Source organism: Lytechinus variegatus, chromosome 4 (assembly GCF_018143015.1).
Source record: "Lytechinus variegatus isolate NC3 chromosome 4, Lvar_3.0, whole genome shotgun sequence".
Taxonomy (NCBI): domain Eukaryota; kingdom Metazoa; phylum Echinodermata; class Echinoidea; order Temnopleuroida; family Toxopneustidae; genus Lytechinus; species Lytechinus variegatus.
The window spans coordinates 43,182,117-43,209,151 of NC_054743.1; the positions used below are offsets into that span (position 1 = coordinate 43,182,117).

Genomic DNA, 27,035 nt, shown 5'->3' on the forward strand with positions numbered 1-27,035 from the left:
CGTAAACAATGTGTGCGAGCGCTAAGCACGTGCCTATTAAGATCGTATAAAGGAATATTCTAAGCAATTTTTGTAATGATTAACATAATGCATATCCAGACAATGAAAGCAAGCGCGAAGCGCGAGCCGAAAATTGATATTGAGACCTACAATCGGGACATTTTTAATGATTCTTAACGATGCGTATCTATAATTAAGCAACTCATGCAAGCACGAGGGTGAGCTGAAAAAATATATTGAGGGGAAATTTTAATAATAATAATAATAATTATAATACTAACAATAATAATAATTCATAATAATAATAATAATGGTGGCTTATATAGCTCACAGGTCCACCTTTCGGTGCTCATGGCGCTTCAAAAAAAAATAAACACAACACACACCAACAATATAAAGCGAAAGGGTATAGATTTCGAATTCTCCTGAATGTTAGTGGGAGATCAAAATTTAGTTTTCAACTGGGACTTGAATGTTTCTGTTGATGAAAATTTGACAATTGATTCCATAGCTTTGGTCCTATAACAGAGAATGCATGGTCCCCCATTTGTGTTTTGTTCTGGGTGTCGGGAGCAATAGAGCATCAGATGATGATCAGAGCTACATGAATGCTAATATTTTGAGATAGAGCTTCGGAGATATATGGGGAAGAGAGAATATAGATTGAATGATGTATAAGTAAAAGAATTTTGAAGGTGATTCGTTTATCAACAGGCAGCCAATGTAAGGACTGAAGGATTGGCGAGATGGAGTCATACGTTTCAGTGTACGTTAGGAGACGGGCAGCAGAGTTTTGTAGACGTTAAAGTTTCGTCGAATCTTTTTGTGGGAGGTTACAGAACAATGAGTTTGATAAATCTAAACGAATGGAAATCAAAACATTGACAATTTTAGGACTTTTGTAGGAATTCATGAAAAGGATACGTATCTCATTGGGGTAGGCCCTAATGTGAGCGCGAAGCGCGAGCTGATTATTGTTTTACACAAACATGTATATCCTCACCTAAAAATGTCCTTTTAATTATCGTTTGTAAAACTAATGGAGAGTTTTCATCTCCCTTTTGGCAAACCAGAAAAAATATACTTCCGAACTGTTTGCAAGAATTAATGAAAAGGTATAAAAAAAAATTATGCAAACTCGTAGCTATAGATTAAAAGTTATGACATTTGCGTTTGAAAAAGGATTTTATTTTTATAAGGAGTGTTTGTTAGAATTCAAGGAGAGAATATAAGTAGATCACTAATCAAAAGTTGTCACGAATATTCATCTCTGGGTAAGGACATGCAAGATCATTAAAGGTGCATAGGACGGGGGTATTAATCACACCGTCAGCGGTATTCCTTTTCTGCGTCTTAATTCCTTTGTCTTTTCTCTTCATTTTTTTTTTTTCTTTTTTTTTTTTTCTTAGCATCCCTCTTTCCATTTTGCACCACTGAAAGTGGCTCCCGGGGCACGTGCCTCCCTTGCCGCCCCTGCTAGATACGCCATGTAAGAAAGTCCACTTTTCATGTCGGAAAAAATATCAGCTTGCGCTCTGCGCTCGCATCGATTGTCGAGTTACATATATATATAGAGAGAGAGGGGGGGGAAATCAGCTCGCGCTTCGCGCTCACATTGATTGATTGCTTACTCATCCTATTAATGACTTCAAAAAACGTGGTTAATATGTTCAGTTCTCAATAATACTCATAAAAAAATTATTGTACATGACAGAAAAAGTGCTTAGAATGTCCGAGTTTGGGCGGAAAATTAGAATTTCAGTTCGCGCTTCACGCTCGCATCATAAAGTTATGCTTATAATATATCCATCCAATTTTTGGTTGAAAATGTGATTCGAATATACATTTTTATGTCCGAGGTTTTTAAAATGTACAACTCGCGCTCGCATTTTATTGATTGGTGAGATTTGTATGACATATTTATTCATGAGTCACTGCAAAATGGATACTTTTGTAGGTGAGTATGTTAAAAAATTACTTCTGTGTTTCGCGCTCGCATGCATGAATCATAGATACGCATCTTGTTCATGACTACAATAACTGCCCAGAATATTCAACTCTCAGTTCTAAATAAAAAGTATACTATAAAATGAGCTGAAATGTGATATATTTAGACCTTATGAGATATGGTAAGATAAGACTGTACTAGAACTTCGATCTTTAGTAGTACGTCAAGCCCTCCAATATATAACAGATAAATAAATGAAATGAATAATGAATAATGCCAAAACTGAGAAAGCTGGTAATGCCCCTTGGGCCTTGGTATGGCGAAAGAAAATGTGACTGAGAGTGTCGAACACTTCCAAGACTCATGGTCGTCTGACGTCGGTACCGGTAGTATACGTTTGTAGAATCAAGGGCTATACCGACAAACATTTTGAACATTTACGATGGAGTGTAGCTCGTAAGCAAAAATATAAATGAATAAAGAAATAAAATAAAATAATCACTTTTGAAAATGAACACCACTCCCCCCCTCCCCCCCCCCCTCTCTCTCTATTGCATGGTTGTGGAAGTTCGTATAGTGTTTTTCGTTTGCGCGGGCGAGGGGCTCAAATAAAGGATTATAGGTATGTTCGTTTTGATCACACGAATCAAGCAGTAAAATGATACATTGGCACCTTGATCACCTAACAAGATGGACACGTGTGTTATATAAATCTGATATTATTTTATTACTATCATCATTATTTAGAACAAATACGCTACTTGCCCCTTCCAATTCCCTCGTCTCCATTTTTTTTCAGGGGGCCGCGGGTTGGCTTAATCTGTAGCGTTCCGTTCCCGCTACCCCTTTCAATAATTTTAATTTTTTCATCGACCATTCTGGAGATATACGATTTCATCTCTCCGATCCACTTCGTCAGTGTGTAAATGTGCTGGCGTGAAGAGAGGGGGTCGCTGGCAACCAACCTCCAACCTCGGACAAGACAAGAAATTGAAGAAGGAGAAAAAATAAAGCACATTTTGATTTTAGAAACGAAAATGTCTGCTATGTTCTTGTGTGTCTGTTCCCCCTGTTTATATCCCATAATGATGTAATGATATTCATTTCAAGATTTCAAAAATCACGACATGTTCAGACCCCCCCCCCCCATTCCTCCATGTCCAGGGTTGCACTTTGTGAATAATTAGAGAATTCAACCACGTCACACTATCGTTTTTGTCCTTTCATTTTACGTCTCTCTCCCAATTTTCTCTCTTTCATGTGTTGTATAATAGTGTACACTTTGACGTCGAAATAAGATTTGCAGACCAACGAAGGGAATGGGAAAGGTATCGATAAATGGAAGCGAGGGGGGGGGGACGCCCTCCTGAATTTAAATAAGTGGGGCAGTTCCCCCTTAAAAAGGAAGAGGGAAAGAAAAAAAAGAAAAGAAAGAATAAATATGGAAATAAAATAAGAAAAAGTTGAATATTACGATTTACTAATGATACCAAACTAGCAGTTTTGACAAAGGAAAACAATTAAAATTTAAAGCAAAATAATCATACAATCAAAAATATATATAAAAAAAATCCCCTCCGAAATGAAGGTGTTTGGATCAAACCAGTACATTATAGCATTGTACCCCCATATAAATCTTGGAGGTGATTTAGCACCACCGCTTCCCAGGGTCATGTGCATCGGTGTTTCCACAGAACCAAAACAAACTTCTCGAATTTATAGACATTTCCTGGAATTTCTAGTTTGATATTTAAAAAAAAATCGTACAAATAATGTAGCCAGCCAAAACAAAATTAAGGACTTAAAACCCGTTTATTCATGCCCTTTTTTGAAAGATCAACATAATTACGAAATCCGTTAGCGCGAACAGAAAATTTTCAGCAAACAATTTTGAAAAATATAACATGAATGTTGATAGTTGCTATGTTTAATTATTGTTTACTTGTAATCTTCGGATTTCCCGAAATTTCCTTGATTTGTTTCATTCAGAACCCTTCCTGGAAAAGGTCAAATCTCCCGAAATTCCGAAAATTTCGGGAGATTTGAACCGTGCATCCCGGGAATAGCTTTATACATGTATAATACATTTATAATGCAATTTTATATAAGGAATTTCACGAAAATGCTATTGAAATAAAAATATAGGGTTTGAATATAAGATCGAGGAACTTTTAAAACTCAACTCTCTGCGTTTACTAGCATTTCTTTATTTTATTCTTTAACTTTATATGCCCTGTCGCCGAACACTATGTGTCTTTCCACATTTTTTTTAAAATCCGATTGAATTGATATTTTTAGGTTGGTGCATGACTTCATATTTTTTGGTACAAAATACCATCTTGACGTCTCAGGATTCTGGAGTTTCTTGGGCTTTTCTACCTATGCCTATATAGAGCAAGGGGAAACAGAGAGGATCAATAAGAAAGGATATAAGAAGAAGAAGAATAAATGTGAATGAAATAAGGAAAGAGGAACGATTTGAAAAACAGAAAAATAGAAATCATTATACAAAAAAATTCAATCGCGAATATATAAAAAAAAATCAGCTTGCGTTCTACATGCGCTCTTATCATTATTTAGGAAAATATGCAATATTACAGAACAGTTTATCCAATGTTCAGCAAATTTCAGCTCGCTTAGCGTATAATCTTTACACTTACCATAAGACCGTATTTTAGAATGACCCGATTCAGCTCTTCATGTCAAAATATTAACAATTTTCAACTTGTGCATCGTGCTCCGCGCTCGCACCATTCTGTTGTATAATCAATGCAAATTAAATAGTAAGTTTGAATCTCGGCTTTCAGTCATTTTTTTAAAAGCAATATGCTTACAATATGACAATCCTCGATCTTGCTAATTTGTAATTTATCGTAATAGTTGGATATGGATAATTTGGTGTGTGTGTGGGTTGAATCATAATGTTTAATTACACTCTATGATTCATGCCAAAATTTTAAACAATGTTATACGCGAGAACATAAATCAAACCAAATCAAATCAAAATGTTTAAGATATCCATACCCTGCTTGATTACCAAGAGTAGAATGACCCGTTTAAGATGTACATAAAACAGTTCGCGCTCCTATATTTCCTTTCAAATCGAAATATAAGAGTGAACATTAACTTGCGCTTCGCGCTCGCATCATTAATTTAGGCCATAGTAGGTCCATGATTATAAAAATAAAGCTACGATGTACTTAAAAAATCAGACTTTAGTTGCATGGGACATCCCTCCTAAATGATAATAAGTATTGTATCTGCTGATGTGAAACGTGGATGGAAATATTTCTTATCATCCCCGAAGGACCTAAAAATATACATTCTGACACTGGCGGCGGAAGATTATGCTTCAACGCTGCCAATCCAGAATCTAATATTTTTATACTTTCGCCGCCGGCCGCAGAATGCAATTATTTTTATGTCCTTTTTATGCCCAAGATATACCTTTATATATATGTATATATATATATATATATATATATATATTATACTGCACGAACTCTTTTTACTAACTCTTTTTAGGAATCACATTACATTGGTTGTTTGGCTGTGTGCAGTTATGTGTTGGAGGGGGAGATAAACAGCTTTATGTTGTGCAGGGGTGGATCCAGGACTTTCTAAAGGGAGGGGGCACCATTTCCTGAGAAAATTTAAAAAAAAAAAGGTTTTCATCTAAAAGGTATTTCGCCAAAAATTTGTCAAGCAAAAAAAAGAAGAGGAAAGGACCTCCCGTTCAAGGGGTGGGGGGGGGTGGGGTGGTGCACACGTGGGCATATTTACCTCACAAGTTTTGATTACTACTCTCAAAAAGGGGGTGCAAGTCGGATTTGCCCCCCCCCCCCTCCCCTCCTTGACCAGCCAGCGCAGTTGTGCTCGGCCCATCAGAGCTCAGTCTTAAATATATGAAATATTATAATCATATGACTGCACATGCATTAGAAATGAAAACATTATGTCCTGCATTATGTTCATTTTTCGAGCGATATGAGAAGAGTCTTACGTAATACCAAGTAATTTGCATACCCACATCAACTATGAAACGTCATGCATGGGATGAAGGCATTCTCCCCCCCCCCGGCCCCGGATCCTCCCCTCAGTTCACGACATACTACACAGAGCTCGAGAGGCCACATGTCCTTATTCCATTCGCAAGTACATGTATGATATGTTTTGGATCGCACATATTCTTATGCTACACTTTAGATTTATCTTCAAGTAATACATCGACCCAAATTTGCCACGTTACTATCATCCCGGCGAGGAATCAGTAAGTCCGCAATTTTTCTTATCTAAAAGGGTCTGTACGTATCTTGTATTGCGCTCAGATTCTGTTTCTCTTTGAAAGTGAATTTCTCTGCTTCGACACCCAAGAACCGGCAAGGCGCTACATTACACGGCACGGGCCAGCGGAACATGCGCTGCATGTAATGTTTACAATTCTCAGTGCAGCCGCCGATACCGGCCGTAGAGGCCCCCCCCCCCACTATTCACTGTTGGTTGATTGACAGTTCTCGCTTGCGTAGCCGTTAATACTAGTACGATCTCAACGGCAGAGGGAGGCGTTCAAATTGGCGAAGTCTCAGTGATTTGAAAAATCGTCTAGTAGACGCGATCCAATATAATCACATATTCCCACATACTAACAACTTTTCATCCGAAATAAAGATGATTTCTAGGGTTTCTTGGAACAAATACATAAACTCATAAACATATTTCATCTTAGTTTGAGAATTTTTTAAATCAGCTTCTCACAAAGTTAAACGATCCCTTTAACCAATAAATTGATATGCGATAAGAAAGCCCAGGAAACACTCTACAAGTGTGCTACACAACATTTTCTTTCAAGATGATCAGATAAAAAGTTATGGCACTCTAAATAACAGAGTGTATTATGCTGCGTAGAGGGGATCACTGCTAAAATAATGCAACACACAGGGGGTTTACAGGTGAACGCATGAAGAGTTAATGTGGCACAGGGGGCTTTATGCCGGTGGCAGGTAAAGGGTTAATCACATAGAAACACTCTTCATATCATACTGTAACCACTGTAAATCAGATATCTTGACCTAAGATCTGTATTTCTGTAATCTTTTAACTGTTTACTCTCGATCACACACAAGTGCTTTCTATTCAGTAACTGATATAATGCAATTATTTCCACCTACATTTAAAAACAGAGTCGTATCTGGATGTTTGTTTTTCTAGACTTTGATAGGATTATACTGATTCAGAGTTCTTATGCAGATAAACCTCAAGATCTGAAAACCATTTCAAAATACTCATTACTAGTGGATCTCCATTTATCAATTTTTAGGAATACATATATAACAATGGAAATCAATATTTATATAGTATTGAACATTGCACATCATTGAGATTGGACTTCTGAATATTTTAGCTTGTTTGCACGTGGCATATTTCAATTCTCTTATTTGAAATCCAAATGCTTGCAGGGTCCAGAGTATCAGCCTCCGAGTTCCCGTTCATGACGCTGGAGAAGATGGAAGAAATGTTGAGTGAGAAACTGGATGAATGTCCAGTAGAGCTTCATGCGGAACTTGCTGAGGAACTCTTCAGGTAAGGCCTGTCGACCTGTTGAATGCAGAATTCTCTAGTTCGTATAGACTCTGTACAGGTTAACAAAAGAGTTGTGTTAAGCTGCACCCTGTAGCAGCAATCCTACTGAGTGTTTTTGTCTCGCCTGTATAGCAGAGCGAGACTATAGGCGCCGCTTTTTTCGGCGCCGGCGGCGACGTCGTCAACATTGAAATCTTAACCAAGGTTAAAGTTTTGAAATGTCATAACTTGGAAAGTATATGGACCTAGTAAATGAAACTTTGAAATAAGGGTAATGAAGTATTACTGAACATCCTGCCTGAGTTTCAGGTGACATGACCAAGGTCAAAGGTCATTTAGGGTCAATGAACTTAGACCATGTTGGGGAATCAATATCAAAATCTTAACCAAGGTTAAGTTTTTGAAATGTCATCTTAATTTCTAAAGTATATGGACCTAGTTCATGAAACATGGGACATAAGGGTGATAATGTATAACTGAAGATCTTACCTGAGTTTCAGGTCACATGACAAAGGTCAAAGGTCACTTAGGGTCAACGAACTGTGACCATATTGGGGGTATTTGAGGAATTGTCATAACTTTGACATTTTATGGATCTAGTTCATGAAACTTAGATGTAAGAGCAATTAAGTATCTCTGAACATCTTGTGCAAGTTTCATATCACATGATCTAGGTCAAAGGTCATTTAGGGTCAACAAACTTTGATAATGTGGGGGGGGGGTATTGGTGGAATTATCATAAGTTTATAGATCTAAACCCCTCAAAAAAAGTTTTGCAACTCAGTTTTGAGGGATGATATCTGTTTGGTTAATGAAGTATAAAAGATGAAACTGGTTTCATTGGAAAGCTGAATTATTCCTCTTTACAATGACATGCCATTTGCTGTGATTATGTAATCATGGAATATGCAGTCACCATGAACATTGAGAAAAGTCAGAAGTGAAATGTTGCAAAGTGCATTGATTTCTAACAAGAGTCTCCATTTCTATAGAATTTCCACCACGCAGGCCGGCCGGTGACAGTGAATGCACTCGGTCCATCCTCGAAACAATTGGAAATTCGCTATTGGAAACGACGCATTTTGCAACATTTCATTTCTAACATTGCTGCGTATTATCATGTCTGTGTATTTCCTGATAACACTAGCATTACAAATGACACATGATTGTAAAGGAGAATAATCATGCTTTCTAAAGATATCACTTTTACACATGATGATGGCACATCAAGAAATTTATTGGCACTCAAACTTGCAGTTAAGAGTTGCAGAACTCAAACATGAGATGGCAATCAATTTTGCAACATTTCATTTTTTACATTGCTGCATATTTATCATGTCTGTGTATTTCATGATAACACTAGCATTACAAAAGACACATGATTGTTAAGAGAAATAATCATACTTTCCAATGGTACAACTTTTACATATGATGATGGTTCACTAAGAAATTTATTAGCACTCAAACTTGAGTTGCAGAACTTATTTTGAGGGGTTTAGTTCATGAAACTTGGGACATTAGAGTAACCATGTATCCCTGAATATCTTGTGCTTGTTTCTGGTCACATGACCAAAATCAGAGGTCATTTAGGGTCAATGAACTTTGGTCGTGTTGGGGGTATTTGTTGAATTTGCATCATAACTTAGAAAGTGTATGGATCTACACATGTAGTTCATTTAACATAGACATAAGGGTAATCAAGTATAAATGATTGCTTTGCACATGTCTTAGGTCACATGATCATGGTCAAAGGTCATCTTGGGTCAATGGACATAGTATTCTTTTGTGAATAATTATTTAATAGCTATTTTCAAATTCAGCACTGCTGCTATATCGAATTGCAGGCGAGACTGACAGAGGCATTCCACTTGTTTTAATTTGAAAGGTCTTTTCATCCAGTATCTGGGTAGACAAAACAGTGGTGTATACAAGTATGTGAGAACGATCTTTAGGTCTGTGCGAGGCGAAGTCAAATTAGTCTGCAGGCTTGGACCCGATATGACATTTTAATTCACAAGTGGGTCTTGAGTGAAGTCTAACATTAAGTTCTGTGATAATTGTAAGTGATTGAGCCAATCACTCAAACATGCCTGTGAAGTACATGTCTAATAAACTTGGAAGTTTGTTTAATCCCATCTCATTTTCATTGGTCTTTGGACAGTTTGTGTCTTTGGATTCAGAAACCAATTTATGAGAAGGGCTATGGCCTCACTGTGATTGACCCAATCTCTTAATTATTGGCATGGGGTTAGTAAAAATTATTGAAGCTAGCCTGAGTAAAAATATTGTTCATTTTTACTGAGTAGAATTTGTGCAGTGCCCTTGTAAATCTTTGATCATTTATTAAAACCCAGTTTGTTGAGGACTAAGCCAGTTATCCATTGATTACAATTCTATATCATAGCAAATATGGAGGAAATATAATTAAAAGGACACAAACGAATCCTGAAGGCAATGGCCAATAAACAGACCATGGCCTTTAATGGCCTTGGTTTAATCTATCCCTGATGTCTGTTTGGTAATTGCACAAGGAGATGATGGAAACATGTCTCAAAGGCAAGGAACAATAGGATTACACCCAGGGGCCCCTGTCATAAAGGACTTGCAACTGTTGTAACTTGGCCATTATGGCAACTACCATGGTACCTTGATTCTGATTGGCTGCTGTTACCATGGCAGTTGCCATTATGGCAAAGTTACAACAGTTGCAAGTCCTTTATGCAACGGACCCCAGGTCTTCCTACTACATGTACTTCAAAATGTGTAATTGTATGTGGCCTAGGAGAGCAATGGTAAGTGAAAGGGGGTTTAAGCTGATGGAAAAGAAGAAGACTGAGGTTGCAGATGTTGGGTTTAGAAGAGACCATAGATCAGATGGTGAAGGTGAAGGGAGTACGTGGTATGGGCATGTGCTGAGGAGGAATATTCATAATTTTTTAAGAAGAGCACTTGAGTTTGAGTTGGCTGGTGGGAGGTGGTGAGGGGGGTCTCTGTGAGTTAGAGGTGAATCCAGCCACCCCCATTATCAGGGATTAAAACCTGGATTACTGACTTGCTTTAAATCATGATTTTAACGTCTAACTTTACCCATTTTTGAATGTCCAAGGCCTCTAACTCGTGCCTACCAGGATGTTGTGAAAGTGGCATTCCAGATGATGGCCGGAGGAAGCGCTGCCACCAGGAGAAAGACGAGAGATGATCTTCAAGACGGGATCAATGCCTTTTGGAATAACATCAGACAGTTCATCAAGGGGGTCAAGCAGTGCTCAGGAGGTACATCCATTATGTTGAATGTGATGTGTAACATGACCCTGATATCAATTGTTACAATGTCATCATTGCTGAACATCAAGAGGTTATCAAGGTTTCTGTGGGAATTACCATTGATGGCAAAGTCACCATGCTAATTCTATAAGTATTCTGCAAATTACTTTGATATGCTCATATTATTTTCAACACCAACTGAAAGCTTTTGTTATCTCTTGCACAACTGTGACTAGTGAGTGCATTAATTTGCTCAGGAATGAGTGTTAAATTGATATAGTTTCTGAAGAATTTAGCCACATTTTACATTATAATCCTCTAGAAGTAGTGAAAAATTTAGTTAGTGTGGTCAGGATTGGGGTCAAGAGGGAATTACACTACTTGACTTTTCAAGAAGTGGAAAATAAAAACAGAAAAAGAAAAAAAATAAGAGTATATTAAAGAGAAGCAATGTTAATTTCTGAAGGAAAACACTCCAAGGCTGGGATTCGAATCAATGTCCTTCTGATTGAAGGATAAGAGTTATAACCACTAGACTACAGCACCCCAAAATATGTTCGCTTGCACATCCCATAAGTGCAACACTCCTTTAATATCCAGCATCAATATACCAGCTTTTGTTCTCATTACTGTGTCTAGATGAGGAACTTGAAGGCCAGCTATCCCGCTATCTCCTGCGATCACTCTGCTCCGATGTGACCAACATGCTATGTTGTGCTGTAGCTGAACCAGCCATAGCAACAGATCCTCTCACGCTCACACCAGAGGTGGGTTCATTGAACAATGTGATTAACCCTAAACAGGCCGGGGTTTGAATCAACCTGCCCCCTCAACATTTTCTGCGATCATTCCTCTGCGCGAAATTTTTTTACCGCGCCACTCGCAGAGGTTATACTTTTAAGTCTTTCTCATCTTTTGAGACCAAATTTACGACGCCCGTGTACGCGGTTTCGAAATTACTTAACATTTCCTCAGTGCATGTCAGACCAAAAATTCTTTCCAAAACGTGATTTTGTGTACAAAGTCAATGCAAATTGAGTTTTCTCATGTTATTCATAAAGATATGATTATTTTTACTTTAAACAGCTGATATCAATTGATTTAAGCATAATTATGCTTAAAAAAGGTTGTGCAATAAATCTGGTGAAAAAAACAAAGAAAAACAAAAGGTTGAAAAACATATAAGTACATAAGAAATTCATTAACAATAAAATACATAAGAATATGTTTACCAAAAATTAGCATTCTAGGAGCTTTATTTAGTGAATTAGAGCAAAAAGTATGATGTATGCATAAATTAGCATAATTATTTCATTTAAAATAAAATCTCATTATTTTGGAAAATTTTACCATAAAGCCTTGTAGATTACATCGCACACTACCAGCGTTCAAATTTTGCGGCGCTCGCGAGATCTCGGGGGGGGGGGGATGAATCACCCCCTCCCCTTGGCCACAGAACAGCCAAAAAAGCCCGGCCTAGTGAGGGTTAATGCACCTTTCCTAAAGTAAGAGCTGCGTTTTTTTCACAGGAATCCAGTAAGGTCTTTTCATCTTTCTCCTCACGTTTTATCGTACATGTAGCTATGGGGTTGCCATGAACATGCACCAGAGGCTGGTTGGAAGAAGCCCATAATACTATACAGGCATTATAAAGCTTCCCCACAGCCCCAATGTATTGTGTGTCATTAGATATAAAGATAGGCGATTAGAAGACACTTGCAAGAATCCCGTTGAAAAGACGCAGCTCTGATTTCTCGTAAGGTAATGTACATGTTACTCTTTGGGCCGAATTCACAAAGGTGGTTTTGACAACCCACGGTTGAGTCCATGGTTCATGCAGATTTCCTGTATAAATTACGCCTAATTTGGGGCACTGTGACAAAAGCGCGCATCAGCATTGGAATTTTTTATACATGCGCCCGATACGCGCTAAATTAGGCGTAATTTATACAGGAAATCTGCATAAACCATTGACTCAACCGTGGGTTTTCAAAACCACCTTTGTGAATTCGGGCCATAGTGTTCAGGGAAAATTGAAACTCCACTTTATTCCACTTAAAAAACCTATATTCCTCTTTCTTCCACACTTTGGGCTTTTACTAAATTCATTGTTTGGAGCAGTTCAAGAACATTACTGCATGTAGCGAATAAGTGGACTGAAGAGAGTGAAATGAAAGAGATTCCATGGTGAGTGAAAGAGATGAGAGAGGACACAAATGAAAGAATGTATTCAGGAGAAGTCTCCAAATTTTGAGCCCGTCACCCAGCAGCCGATGCGAAGGCACATCTAGAAATGTAAGAATTCTTAATGATGGCCAAAGGACAGGTTTGTTATTGTTTACAAGGGACAATGTAATTAGGATTAATCTTTTCCCCGCTGTGGTTGATCGTTGTCTCATCAATGCTTGCTCAGCAGATAGCCCAATGCCCATCGGAAAGGCTAGGATACTTACTGAAGGGGATCCACGTAAGCTTAACTTTGGCTCCAGATTGCCAGGTTGCAAGATCACAATGCTTTGGACGTGGTGTCGCACCTCTTGTATCAATATTTTAAAAATATATTCATAATCTTCTGGCATTGATATTATCTTGTTCTGCAGAGCCAGCTGGGAGAACAGTTGGTGGAACTGAAGTGGTTACCATGGGTAAAACATGACAGTATTGTTATTATTATTATTATTGTTATAATTATTATTATTGTTATCATTATTATTATTATTATTATTACAGATGCGATCAAACATCATCAGCAAGCTTCCAGATAAGATAAAGACAGTCATGTCAAAACTAAATAGCTCCCTCAGTGGTAAGGTATGTAAAGTCTCTTTTCTGCAAGACATGGTATATGCCGATGAATGTACTTGATATGTTAGAGATTTATTTGTGGGTGGAGGGCACAAAGAGGGAGGGGGATTGGGAAAAGGAGGGAGGGAGATGGGGAAGGGACATGGCAGAGACATAGATAGGAAAGTTTACGTGGAAGTGCATTTTTCCAAATCGTGATGAATTATGCTCGTATTTTGCAGATTTTGAGATTTACCAATACCTATGATTATTTTGTTTGATTACTCAAATAACTTTCCAATATATTGACTTTGTTATGAGTATTTCATAAACGTGAAATGGGTAAAATCAATGTAAATGAAACAAATTGATGTTTATAAAATATCTTCAACTTTCAAAGTACTGCAATGCAGTCGATACTGTTGGAATCGTCTGATAACTATTCTGAAAATTGGATAAAATAAATCCATTAAGAAATGTAAAGTTTGTGAATTCCATAAAACACAAACGTGTATAAGGATTTGTGACCACAGATTCTTTGCTAATTAAAATCAGGAAAATTAGATCCCTGTGTAATGCATTTTTCATCCAAGTCTCCACGTATATCACTGGGTGACAGGACATAAATGCAAAGTTGCATTTGAAGACGATCATAATTTATGATGTCTAGGCGGAGGCTGCAGCTTGTCTTTGCCTTTACGAGTCTAGAATCTAATGCTCAAACGCGAAACATCGGCAATACATCTAATGCAAGATACTACGAACCGCGGCTGCCTGTCTTGCATTGATTTCATTCAAGCGACGATTGTCCTTTTGCAGTTTTTCGAAGAATCTGCACCGAATCCTGTTTAATTGAAAGAATACAACTAAACATAAGACAGGAGGGTATCTTCCTCAGAAGATGTAGGTATTGCTGATGTTTTCCATAACAGCATCAGACTCATAAAAGACAAAACAAAAGCTGCATCCTCCGCCTAGGTACATGTAGGCTAGGGTATGCGGATCTGTACAATTTTTTTTTGTCCGATGAAGGGATCTTCCCAATGAAGTTCAAACCATGGAAAAATGTTAAAATTTGTAATGGTCTAGAATATATTTCATGTGTCTGTTCTTTGTTTTAGGATCTAGATGAATTTGTGGAGAACCTAGAGCAGTCGTGTGACCCTTCCGTCTGTGACATCATGCTCAAGAAACCAGACAAAAAGAAAGACAGGTAAAAATGAAAACTTATCGCAGTAAAATGACAAATGTAGTATACAGGAGCTTTAAAGTGCCATCATCTTGTTGAGATGGCAAGATAATTTATCTTGCCACATCAAACAATGATGTTTTAATGTCAACATGGGAAGATAGCATATCTTGCCATGATGACATAAATCAACTTGGCAAGATATGGTGTCTCGCAATATTGACAACTTTTTAAACTAGGCTATTGTTCCAATGGACTATTTTTTAAACCAATATTTTCACCAAATAGTTATTTTAATGTGAGTTCTTGGATTGCTTTAACAAATATTTTCTTTTATATACATAGGCATTTCAATTTTAATTTTGAAATATATTATGTTGGCCCACAAATTTTTATTTTATTATTTTAATATCTGCAATGGGGTTATACAGAAATAAAAGTTTTCATTTATATTTGACAAGCAAAAAAACCCAATATAAACACCAGTAAAATGTCAACCTATGCCATAGTATATTTACCACATAATTGTACCATAATGGAAAGTATAAGCATTTAAGCAATACATTTGAACAATTGAACAGACGTAAAGGGTATGAATCTATACTTAAAATCAGCACATATCGATTACTTTTATTAGCGATTCCAAACATTTCCGCCAATATCTCTGCAAAAAGCCTTGATTTACTTTGGGTTTATGGGTCTCATATTAGTGTTTGGTAGATAATAGATAGTAATTTGATGTTTTAAGCAGAAAAGTGATGTATAGTGTATATGTATTCTTGTTCACATGATGAATACTAGTCATTTCACTCTACTAGTAATAATGTAGCGATAGTGATATTTGTTTTATTTATATCTTAAACTTACATGTACATGTTCAGATATCCACAGTCATCCTCATAGGCTTTCTATTGCTTTGTTGTCGGAATCTATTGCACTTTAACTTTCAACCAGTGTTAATAAAGAAAACTCAATGCAGGATGTACAGTTTATATACACATTTGATAAAGATGATTATAACTTGATGATTTTGAATGCATGAGTAAGTCTGACGGTGACTATACTCTGAAGATGAAGATAAACTCTGCAGTATAAAATATAAAATGTTCTGTAGCTCTGTCTCTAATCTATCTGCATGCTGGAACAATTTCTAAAGTAATCTAAACTCCAATCTGTATTCTCTAATCTCTATTCTTTAAAAACTGACTTGGGTTCAGAAGTGAACCCCTTTTATATTGGTCTGGTCAAGACTCTACAGCCAAACAGGTGTTATTCAACCTTGGATGCTTGACCAGAACAATCTGTACATCATAACTTTACTCTGAATTGGGGGAGTTGACCTTTTAGTGAGAACATGAAATGAAGTTAATAGGAAACCCATAAATTGTGTGCATCAGAAGTTTAGCCAGAAGAGAATTTACAATACTTTCTTAAGAAAGTTGGAATTGGTAAACATATAGTTTCCTGTTATCCTGTAGAAGTATTGATTATGTATTGATAAATTATTGAATATGCGAGAGATATGTCTTACCAACACAAAACACAAGATATGTATACTATCCTTTCTCAGCAATTCTTCATAATTATTTGTAACACACCTTGGACACCTCACCTTCACTTATCATATTTCATTGCTGTAAACATTTGTCATTTGAAGGCAAGCGGTGTTCCATCATCGACAAGCCCTGTGCGAGCAGCTGAGGAACGAAACCGATTCCGCCTTGGCCCTTCATCTTACCATCACCGTTGCCTTCCAAAACCACACCCAATGCATGCTCCATGCACCAGGAAGGTAAGTGATAATGGTGGTTGCTGTAACAGCAATGCAGATGGTTGTGGTGTTGGTTGTGGCAGTTGTAGTGGAAGTGGTATTGGTACTGGTGATAGTGGTATATGTAGTTGTGGAAGGAAGTGGTGGTGGTTATAGAAGAAAAGGTAATTTCTTTGCTGTGGTAAGTGGTAGCGTTGATGGTCAAAGTAGTTGTAGAAATGGTAGCAGTGCTGGTACTGATGGTAGTGGTAAAAGAGATACTGCTTTGGACCTTCCTACATCACTCCTGCCTTACAAAAGTATGCTTCATACCTTGGGAAGGAAATGATGGTGGTTTGCATCATTTAAACTGTGCTTGGCCGTTGCATAAAATTTACCATTATGGTAACTTTGCCATGCAATGGTAACTTGCATGGAATCCCTTATTTTGATTGGCTGTCGACCAGCATTACCATGGTAGTTAATATTGGATGGCAAAGTTACCGTAATAGTAACCTTTATGCAGCGGGACCAGGTGGTGGTATGGTTGGGATGATGTTGGGAGTAGAATTGGTAGTGCTAGTAGTAATAGGGAGAGGTGTGGTTGTGGCAGAAAAGGTAGTGGTTTATGTTGTGGGAGTGTAGAGGCAATGGCTGTAGTGATGATGGTAATGGGAGTGGTACATAAACTGGTGCTTGTGGTACCAATGATGGCACTTACCGATTCTGCTTGTGGTACCGATGATGGTACTTACTGATTCTGCTTGTGGTTCTGATGATGGTACTTGCTTTACTGATTGTACTTAAGACCTTCATCTTCACCATTACTGCTGTCATCCCAAAACCATACCCAATGTATGCTCCATGAGGCACTGATACAGGTTGTGGTACTGCTGGGAATGGTGGTTTAATAATAATAATTAGACTTATATCGCGCCAAATCTACTCTGTAGAGTGCTCAAGGCGCTTTTTAAGAAATTATAAAAGAAATTAATAAGAATTGAATTAAGAGAAATGTTTTAAGGTATTGTTTGAAAGTTTCAGAGGTCAAGCAAAGTTTGATGATTTCAGGGAGGCTATTCCATAACTTGGAGGATGAGTGAACAAATGATCTTCCCCCGGGGTTTTGGAAACTTTGGGGATAACGAGAAAATTGGAAAAGGAGGAACGTAAGGATCTTGAAGGGGTATAACTTTTGATCAGTGAAATGAGGTACTGGGGAGAAGAGCCGTGGACACAGTGGAAAGTTAACAACAAAATCTTGAACATAATACGTTGCTTTACAGGGATTCAATGTAAGGATCTTAAGATAGGAGTAATGTGAGTGCGCCTGGTGGATGGAAAAAAGGTTGCGAGCGGCGGCATTTTGAAGTTTCTGAACTTTGACTTATTCTGGGGTAGTTTGAACAAAAGGGAGTTTAGTAACGGAAGTGGGATGGTTTTGCTCTGCTGGTAGTGGAAAACTTGTAGTAATTGTGCTTATATATAGTTATAATGGTGATTGAAGTGGTAGCACCTGTTTATTCATAGTTGTATTGCGGGGACAAAAATACCCGGGGGGCTGGGGGTGATTTAGCCCCTGAAATGTTTGAAAGAGCTCTTGAAACAAACCCCCCCAAAAAGCGCAGCAAAAATGCTGGTTCTCATGCTGTGTGACAAGGAATAGGTCAAAACAAAGTCACCATACTTTACACGATTCTCATTAATTTTTTTGCACTATTAGTCCATAAAATCGTTGCAACTTGTTTGAACAACTTTGCTTTCAAAATGGTCAGACCCCAATATAAAGTTCAGTGAACATTGGAAAATAGTCACATGGAAAATTAGATTCAATGAATCTAGAATGTAGAAGATATATCAGTGGTAGAAGAAGTTAATTGTTTGTAGGAATAGGGAATACACTTATTGCAATGTTTATTGCTTTAATGCAAATGACAGGAAAGATGTGCGATTAATATGAAAATGATGCTTAGAACTGATGCAGCATTTTGAAATTCCGAACAAAAATACATTCAGATTTGAAATACCTATTAGGGCCCAATATGTGAAATGTTATTTAATTAAGGTCTAAAATTATTTTTGGAATGTGAGAAAAAATGATATTCTAGATACAGGTTTTCAAGGGGCATACAAGCCAGTATCCTTAATAGCCCTTGTTCCTCAAGGCCTCCACTACTCCTACATGTATTTGGCAAGGATCACTACCCATAATGCATAGTCCAAAAACATTTTTAGAAAGTTTGAAAAAAAATGATATCCTACATGCAGGTTTTCAGGGGCACACAAGCCAGTATCCTTAATAGCCCTTCTCCCTCAAGGCCTTCAACTACATGTACTCCTATCCGGCCAGGATTACTACCCACAATGCAACATACTAAGCAGTGTAGTCTTATAATAGAGGCCGATTTGAATTCTAAAACACTTGTTCACCACTTTACCCATTGCCTACTTGAACCTGGTGATCTCTGTATAAAGCCTATGGGAATTACAGAATTCAGCAGTCAATAGGTTAATACATCCTTGGTGTAATAATCCTGTTACCAGAAATCAAAACAGATATCAATAGCCATCCTCTCAAAAATATTTTAGTATGTCTACATAAATAAAATTATGATTATCACCCTCTGTACCCTACATGCCTATAAAGTGGTCTCAATATTTAAAGTTTAAGATTAGCTATTTCTAAGTTCGCTGGTCACCAGTCCAGGTCCTAAGTATACCTTAGCCAAGTGGCGTACCATAGGTAACGGCATGGGGGGGCCAACAAAAATTTTGTGGCACTTAGTGGGCGTGCCAAGCACGCTCAATTGCCAGGTGTACTGACCTAATAGATACATTTGAAAGACTGTGCCATTAAAGAGATATGTATCTTACTGATCAAATAATGATTTTTTTTTTATATTCAGACCTAAAAAAGGGACATTACATGTATAAGCAAATTTTTGTAATCATGATACGTAGCTGTCTCACTAAATAAACAATAATTTTTTATGTATTGACCCCAAACAGGGACATTTTAAGAACTATCTTTTAAGAATTTATGAAGACCATTCATATCTCACCATAGTCATATAATGCGAGTGCTAAGCACTTACTGATTTGTTAGAACTACACCTAAAAACATTTGAAGTCAATTTAATTATGAATACGAAACAAATCTCACTACTCAAATATTGCGCGCAAAGCGCGAATTGAAAACTTTTGAAATTCAGACTACAAGAGGGGCATTCTTTGGTTTGTTTGTAGGAATTCACCAAAGCAAATGATCGTGCACAAAGCACGAGCCAAGAAGTTTTGATATTCAGACCAGAAAAGGGGACATTTAAGGACTGTTTTAGGAATTCATGAAGAGCAGTCATATATCACCAATCCACTAATGTGAACGCAAGCTCAGACTGATAATGTTTCATATTCAGCGACCTTAAAAGGTGGCAATCACTTTAAGTTGTCATGTAAAAGAAGCATAATTATGTCACTACATAAAACAATAATAACTTGACGTGCAAGGAAATATATTTGGTGTATATTGACTTGAAAACAGGATGTTTTAGTAAACAGGATTATTAAACAGACAATGCAACTATGCGAGCACCAGGAATGATGAACACATAGGAAGCAAATTATGTTTAATATTAAAGTTATGAAAAAATATTCTTATGAAATATGACATATGATAAACAATAATTTCTCCTTCCTCCACTATACGTTTCTCTTTCTTTGTCTCTCCTTTTCTCCATTTCCCCTTTTTGTTTTTTGCCAGCTGATGGGAGGGGGGCCACGTGCCCCCCCCCCTCCCCCTGTAGTTTCGCCACTGCCTTAGCCTTATTGATCATTGAATCATTGCCAATTCAAGCACTTTGATGGTATTTAAAGATGAAGCGTTAGCTTTTTTATATGATTTTTTGATATTATTCAGGAAAGTCAGGATGAGAAAATGACTTTCTAGTAAAGGCCTTAAATGTGTACACATACAGTTTTCATAAGTTCTTGCTGGTAATGTGTAGATTGTATTGAGATCAGCTTCAGTGAAACATTAAACTCTGTAAACTAGATTTGCTGTTCTAATAACCATTCAATCGGATGTCATTAATAATAATATTAGACTATCGCTGAATATTGACTTCTTTAAATATGTTAGTGATTTTTTGATCTGATTGCTAAGAAAGCATCAATGCTAAGCAAGCAACCAGAGGACCGACAGCTTAAGGTCCTCTCCGAAGGACCTGGTAATGAAGATGAATGGCTTACCAAAGGGCACTAGTGCACCAAGTGGGAATCGAACTCAGGTCACCCGAATCCGAAACACCCGCTTTACAGACTGAGCTGTTGCGCCGCCTCAAATATTTTGCATCCTATAAATGATATCAGCATCATCATCACGTTTGTTATACTTTTTTTATACTTACAAGTTCATTTTTTTACCCTAGATGCGTACCTCAGCTGATCACATTCCTCAGTAAACACCTCACTGCTGACCAACACGCCCTCTTAGTCCAATACCAAGACCTGGTCCAAAAAAACATGGCTCACATCCGAGAGCAGGATCAAAAGAACAGCGCACCTTCAGGCGAGGAGGAGGGGGATAAGACGAGTGCAGTGGATGAGGAGAGTAAAATTAAGACCCAACTCCAGGATTTGCTGAATAAGATCAAGGACGTAGCTCTGGTGAAGAAAGGATCAGCTGCTAATCATGAGGATTAAACCCTAGGATTGAACCCTTTAATACATTTTCAGTTATGTTTTCGTGTTATATTTCGTTAGATCCCAGAATATCCATAGATATGAAAATTATTATGAAAATTTCTTTAATAGATCATATCCATCCCATGTGCCGAAAAACTATGTATTGTTAGATTATTTGTTTTTATTTTTAGATAAATTTCTCGAAATTCAGCTTGTCACCTCATGGTAATCCATAATATCTTTACCTAGTGTAATGCAACTGCATTATGTATTGATTAAAGACCAAACCTTCTCAACGATAGTATATTCTATGTTGGACTGAATATCAAATATGACACCAAATAATTATATTCCGCCCTTTCCAATCAATTCCAATGAATTCCTGTTTATGTAGAGTATTTAAGGGGAAGGGGCCAACTGAACTACGCTGTGTGATGACCAACATTGCAGCATCAGTGCATTGAATAGTGAATTAGTGTGTTGCCATTCAAATGGGTCTATATTACAAGACTACACTGCTAGTATTCGTTCTGAACGAAGGCGAGAGGAGCAGTCTAGGATTCAGGGGATGCTCTGAAAGGCTGCTGGATTGTATATGCTTTAAAAGCAGATACGAACTAATAGCGCCATCTCAAGTCCTCAACTACTCATACCTGTCCAGTTTCCTGACCCATAATGCTAGAGTAGTCTAGTAATACAGACCCACTTGAATGATAACAAGCTTATTAACTACTCAATACATTTAAACCGCAATAAATATGTTACCACATACATGTAGTAAAACAATTACTTTTCACCTCAAAACGTTTCAGTTTCTTTTCACAAATACAATAATAGGTCACTTTATTCTCTGTAGTATATTAAAGTAAATATCTGAAAATGTATATTTCAAGACTATGTCTTTATAACACACAGTCAATGAGAGACCACACACAGTTCACTCCTGCCCTAAAAGGACTGGGCTATTGGAGATGTATAGAGGACTGAGGGGCGGCCCTTCTGATCTCGGCAGCCGTTTGCGCGACCGCGTCAAAATTTGGCATGGAATGGAAATTATTACAGACCATTTAAATAATAAATTAAACCCTGAATTAACTCAGCAGACCAATTTCGGCAGGACATTGTCTCGTAAAAAGTCATTAATTTTTGCGGCGCTATTTTTTTTTGCGTTTCTGAAATATCGCACAAAGCGTTGAGGGGGCATCATGGCCCGCAGTCCTTTTATGGTTAAAGGTACATTGAAGTTTGCGATGTTATGTGAAATTTGTAATGAATATTCACTCGCTTCTGTCTCTTGACTTGTCTTCCTCAATGGGAGAAAAAATGTACTTGCAGCTAAATTGAAAGAAGATGAATACTAACTACTATTCTTAGTTACTCTGGGATGAAAATAATTATATCTTTATGAATAAAGTAAAATTTTCCTAGCAGAAAGCTAAAAAAATAGTCATCAAATTTTGATAACAAATGAGTGATTTACTGAATTTCAAATCAGGCATTATTTCATGAAAATAATTATGTGCATGTCGTCATGAAAATTCATTAGGTTGGCTGTTGATTTTATTTCCCACTTTCCTTTTTCTCATGTTATTAGATTAAATCATAATTATTTTCTATTATCATACATGTATGTATGGTTTGTCTCCCAAATGACTATCCGATATGCATTAAATCAGTTTTCAATCCAATTAGTTTAATTCTTGAAGGACAACATTTTGATAAATACAGTTTCATGTAATAAAATAAAAACAAACAAGTAGGGATCTGACGTTAATATCAGTTTGCTCATTTCATATTCATGAAGACAAGCACAAAACCGAAATAACTTTCTCATTCCTTAACCAGTGATAATTTCTCTTATGTTTGATTTTTCTTTAACTGATCAAATTATAATATATTTAGCCTGGAGTACCCCTTTATCCCATCTCACAGCCGGGGGGGGGGGGGGAGGTGGTGTTGATTCCGCCCTCCCCCCTGAGATCTCGGCCTTCGAGCGCCGCAATAAATTGCATGGTGGTAGTGTGCAGTAAAATCTACAGGCTGTATGGTTAATTTTTTTGAAATAATAAGATTTTTTATTAAATGAATTAATTATGCTAATTTATGCATGAAATAAAATATTTGCTCTAATCAACTATCACACTGCCCCTATTTTTTTTAATCATTAGACCCTTTGAAGAATCCCAATCACATGTACTTCAAAAAAGTTGGTATCGCAATTTTTTTCGCAATGTATTTTATTGTTTTTTCGATGGAAATTGTTGCAGACTTAATTCTGATCATAAACAAGACAAAATTAAGTAAGTTTAATCATTAAAAGTAGAAATAATGATACATTTATGAATTTTGGCCAAATATACAATTTGCATTGGATTTGTACACGAATTCAGGTTTTTTAAGCAGTTTTTGGTCTGACATGCAATTACACAATGTTGCGTAATTTCGTAACCGCGCACCTGGGCATTGCAAATTTGGTCTAAAAAGTTGTGGGAGATTTGAAAGTAAAAAGTTACCGAGCGGCGCGGTTGAAGAATTTATCGGGTCTTTTAGGGTTAAGAACCTCCGGTTGTTGCAGAGTATAAATTGAAGACTGGCATGAAAGCAGGACAGAAACAACAAATAATCATTATACATATATACTTTTCAAATTTTGATTAGATTATTTTCTGTGTAAACCTGTGTATACTTGTGCATTAGGTTCGACCAAAATATTCTCTTCTGTTGTCTAGTTTTCTTTTAATATTAACGTAATGTGCATTTTATTTGAATGTAGTTTTTTTTAGTTGAGTTGAGTAACAAGTTTTTTTTCTTCAAAGTCACAAAGAATGCATGAGATGCCTATATAGCAATATGAAATATATAACTTTAAAAAGGTTGATTTCTTTTTCCTTGTTCTGTTTCATCAGTTCATGTATTGCGTAAAATGATATTGAAATTTTTTTTCATGCTGAATAAGAATAAATAAATTTTATCTATAGTAACAACCCAAGGCTAATACAAAAGCTGGTCTTTAATGATTGGCGACTGACATATTTTTATATCCATTATCGGCTTTCAAGGTATTTGCTGAAAGTGGTCACCTTTTGTCTTTAGGCAAGTAGATACATGCATTGGCGGCTGAAGCCAACAATTTTAGGGGGGACAACTAAAAAAAATTTGACAAGCAAAAAAAAAAAAGTTATCAACCAAAAATTTTAGGGGAGGAACGTAGGAAACTAAATTGACAAGGAAAAAAAAAAAAACAAGAAAAAACAAATTTAGAGGGGACCCCGTCCCCGCTTCCGCCGCCTATGGATACATGGCTAGCTGCTTAGTGTTGATTGTATGTGAACCCGGAGGTAAACACCGTTTTCACCAAAAAGAAGAGGATTTATTGGGTGTCTGTACCTCTCATTTCTAATCTGGTCTAGATATAATGATGATAGCAATAAAAATTACGATAATAATAATAATGATAATATTATTATCGTTATTATTATTATTATTATAAGAGTAGTAATGATTTTTATTTGGATAAAAGTTTGAAAAACAGCTCATAAAGCGCTTGCATAAATGTTGGAGTCTCATTGACTCCCATGTGATAAATGAACTGAATGAAGAATGGGTTTATGCTGCTGTTGGAGTGGAGATGATCTGATCATATTTTGGTGTAACAAGTATAAAGTTTAATGGTTCAAATTTAAAATTGGCTCATGAGTGCAGTCGAGATTGAAGGCGTGCTGATGTGATATGGGGTCAGAAGATGATCAGTCATATAATCGCCATGGCTTAGTGGACAAATCAGAATTAAACTTGGTTCATGAAATAATGAATGCATAAAGGCCACCGCACACCTTGCGACTGTTCGCGATCCGATTTTGGAACAATTTGCATTTTGCTCATTTTCTGAAAATGGAACATGTTTTATTTCAGGTTAAAATTAATTGAAATAATACTCGTATTACCATTTTGAAAGATTGTAAGCCTTTTGTTTTTTTTTAGTAAAGACCAAAATAGTTTGAAATCGTAGCCACTCATACGACTGCTATGACGTCATTATGACTAGATTTTAAATTCGCTTTTATTCTAATAAGGATGATAGCATAGTCACAGATGTGATCATAGATATTCGTACGATGATTTAGAACATTACACAGCATGCACAGTAAGATATTCCAGGTCTCGATATTAGCCGGAAGAGGTGGTGGTCACAGCCCTGCGGCCAGATATGGTTCTTGTGGCTAGGTCGGCACGTAAGATTGTGATGGTTGAGTTGACGGTGCCGTGGGAGACGAGGATAGAGGAGGCGAGGGAGAGGAAAATGGATAAGTATGCTAGTCTGAAGCAGGAGTGCGAGCAGAATGGATGGGGAGCAGAGGTACATACAGTCGAGGTTGGGTGCAGGGGGTTTACGGGTGTCTCTGCAAGGAGGTGGATTCGAGCAATGGGGTTCAGTGGTAAGGAAGGGGAGAAGTGGGTGAGGAGAATGTGTGGGGCAGCCGAGACGGGCTCGGCTTGGGTTATTCAGAAGGCATCGTAGTGCTTTCTGGACAAGATTACTTAGGTGTCAATGGGGGTGCTGTCCAGGGTATTCCAGCATAGCACTGGCCAGCCAGGGGGAGGTGTACAGCATTCAAATGGCAGAAACACCTGTGATCCCTGGTGTGCTGCTGATGACCCGTTGACATCTGCAGAATTTAAGATCTTTCTGTATTTTCTACATTCTATTCTGAAATCGGGTCGCAGACGAATCGTAAGGTGTGCGGTCGCCTTAATAAGACGGCGATATTCTTACAATTCTATATAAATCAGTGACGGACTCAGGTGGGGGTAGAAGTCGACCCACTATGATACCCCGACCCTCTACCGTGTCCTCTCACCTCCCTGACTCCTTCACCATCCCCTGTTCAGATTCCAGGATCTGCCACAGTCATACAGATACAGCAAGTTTGAAAATTAATAATATATGTCTAACCTTTTTAATTATATTTTACATGTTTTGTTGAGATCAAATGGAATTACGCATTACACCCCTCCCTTTCTCCCCCTTTATTCAAAGTTGGATTCGTCCTGTTAACAGTGTTTGAACTAGCAGAGTAAACTATTCTCTTGACGAAATTAACAAATTATGCAGTTTTGTCTACTTTCGTAATTTACGAGAGTGATTCAAGTACTTTTGATGACAGCCATGCTGGTATGCTTGCGTTAATAGGCTGCCTATCTCTCTTTTTTTAATTGTTATTCATTTCTTTTTATTTGTTCATTTTTGCTTGAGGCAACCAATAAATCATTTTACCCCTTCATTTCCCACAGGCACTCGACAAACTATTTGATATAAAATCATAAATCATTTCAACAAATATATAATTATCCTGTGTTTTACAAGAAAAGTATATATGTTTTTTTTTATATAATGGTATTTTTTTTCATATCCTTGCCCTTGATGTTACATTGAAAAGTTAAATTTGCTGGCATTTTTTAAAGGAAAAAATATTAGTTGAAATTTTGTACAATCTGTATTTTCAGATTCATATACTCCCCAACTGTCTGTCCCTTTTACTCCACCTTATATTCTTCTGATTGTTGTTCTGCTTGTGCCTCTTCTATTTCTTCTGCTTTTTCTCCTCCTCCTTTTCTTCTGCTTCTACTTCTGCCTCTTTTTATTCTGCTTCTACTGCTTATTTTCTTATTCCTCTTCTGCTTCTTTTTCTTCTTCTTTCTCTTTTCATTCTTTTTTCTCTTCTTCTACTACTACTTCTTTCTCTTTTTTACACGTTTATTTCACCCGTTTGAATTATAATACGATATTCATTAATGGATGAGATCGGGTAAAGTGGAATACAAAATTGTGTTTCAGA

At 37.1% G+C, this 27,035-nt stretch overlaps 1 protein-coding gene across 1 annotated transcript in view; it reads left to right on the top strand.

The window, feature by feature from the left end:
- The window catches only part of LOC121414116 (E3 UFM1-protein ligase 1-like), a 43,943-nt gene extending 20,597 nt beyond the window's left edge, over positions 1–23,346 (top strand). Inside the window, exons 13-19 of the mRNA XM_041607180.1 lie at positions 7,405–7,528; positions 10,635–10,801; positions 11,432–11,559; positions 13,523–13,603; positions 14,698–14,789; positions 16,423–16,557; positions 20,943–23,346. Of these exons, the coding sequence (XP_041463114.1) occupies positions 7,405–7,528; positions 10,635–10,801; positions 11,432–11,559; positions 13,523–13,603; positions 14,698–14,789; positions 16,423–16,557; positions 20,943–21,216 (1,001 nt within the window). The 3' untranslated portion in view covers positions 21,217–23,346. The remainder of the gene's footprint in view (positions 1–7,404; positions 7,529–10,634; positions 10,802–11,431; positions 11,560–13,522; positions 13,604–14,697; positions 14,790–16,422; positions 16,558–20,942) is intronic.
- Positions 23,347–27,035: the final 3,689 nt, after the last annotated feature.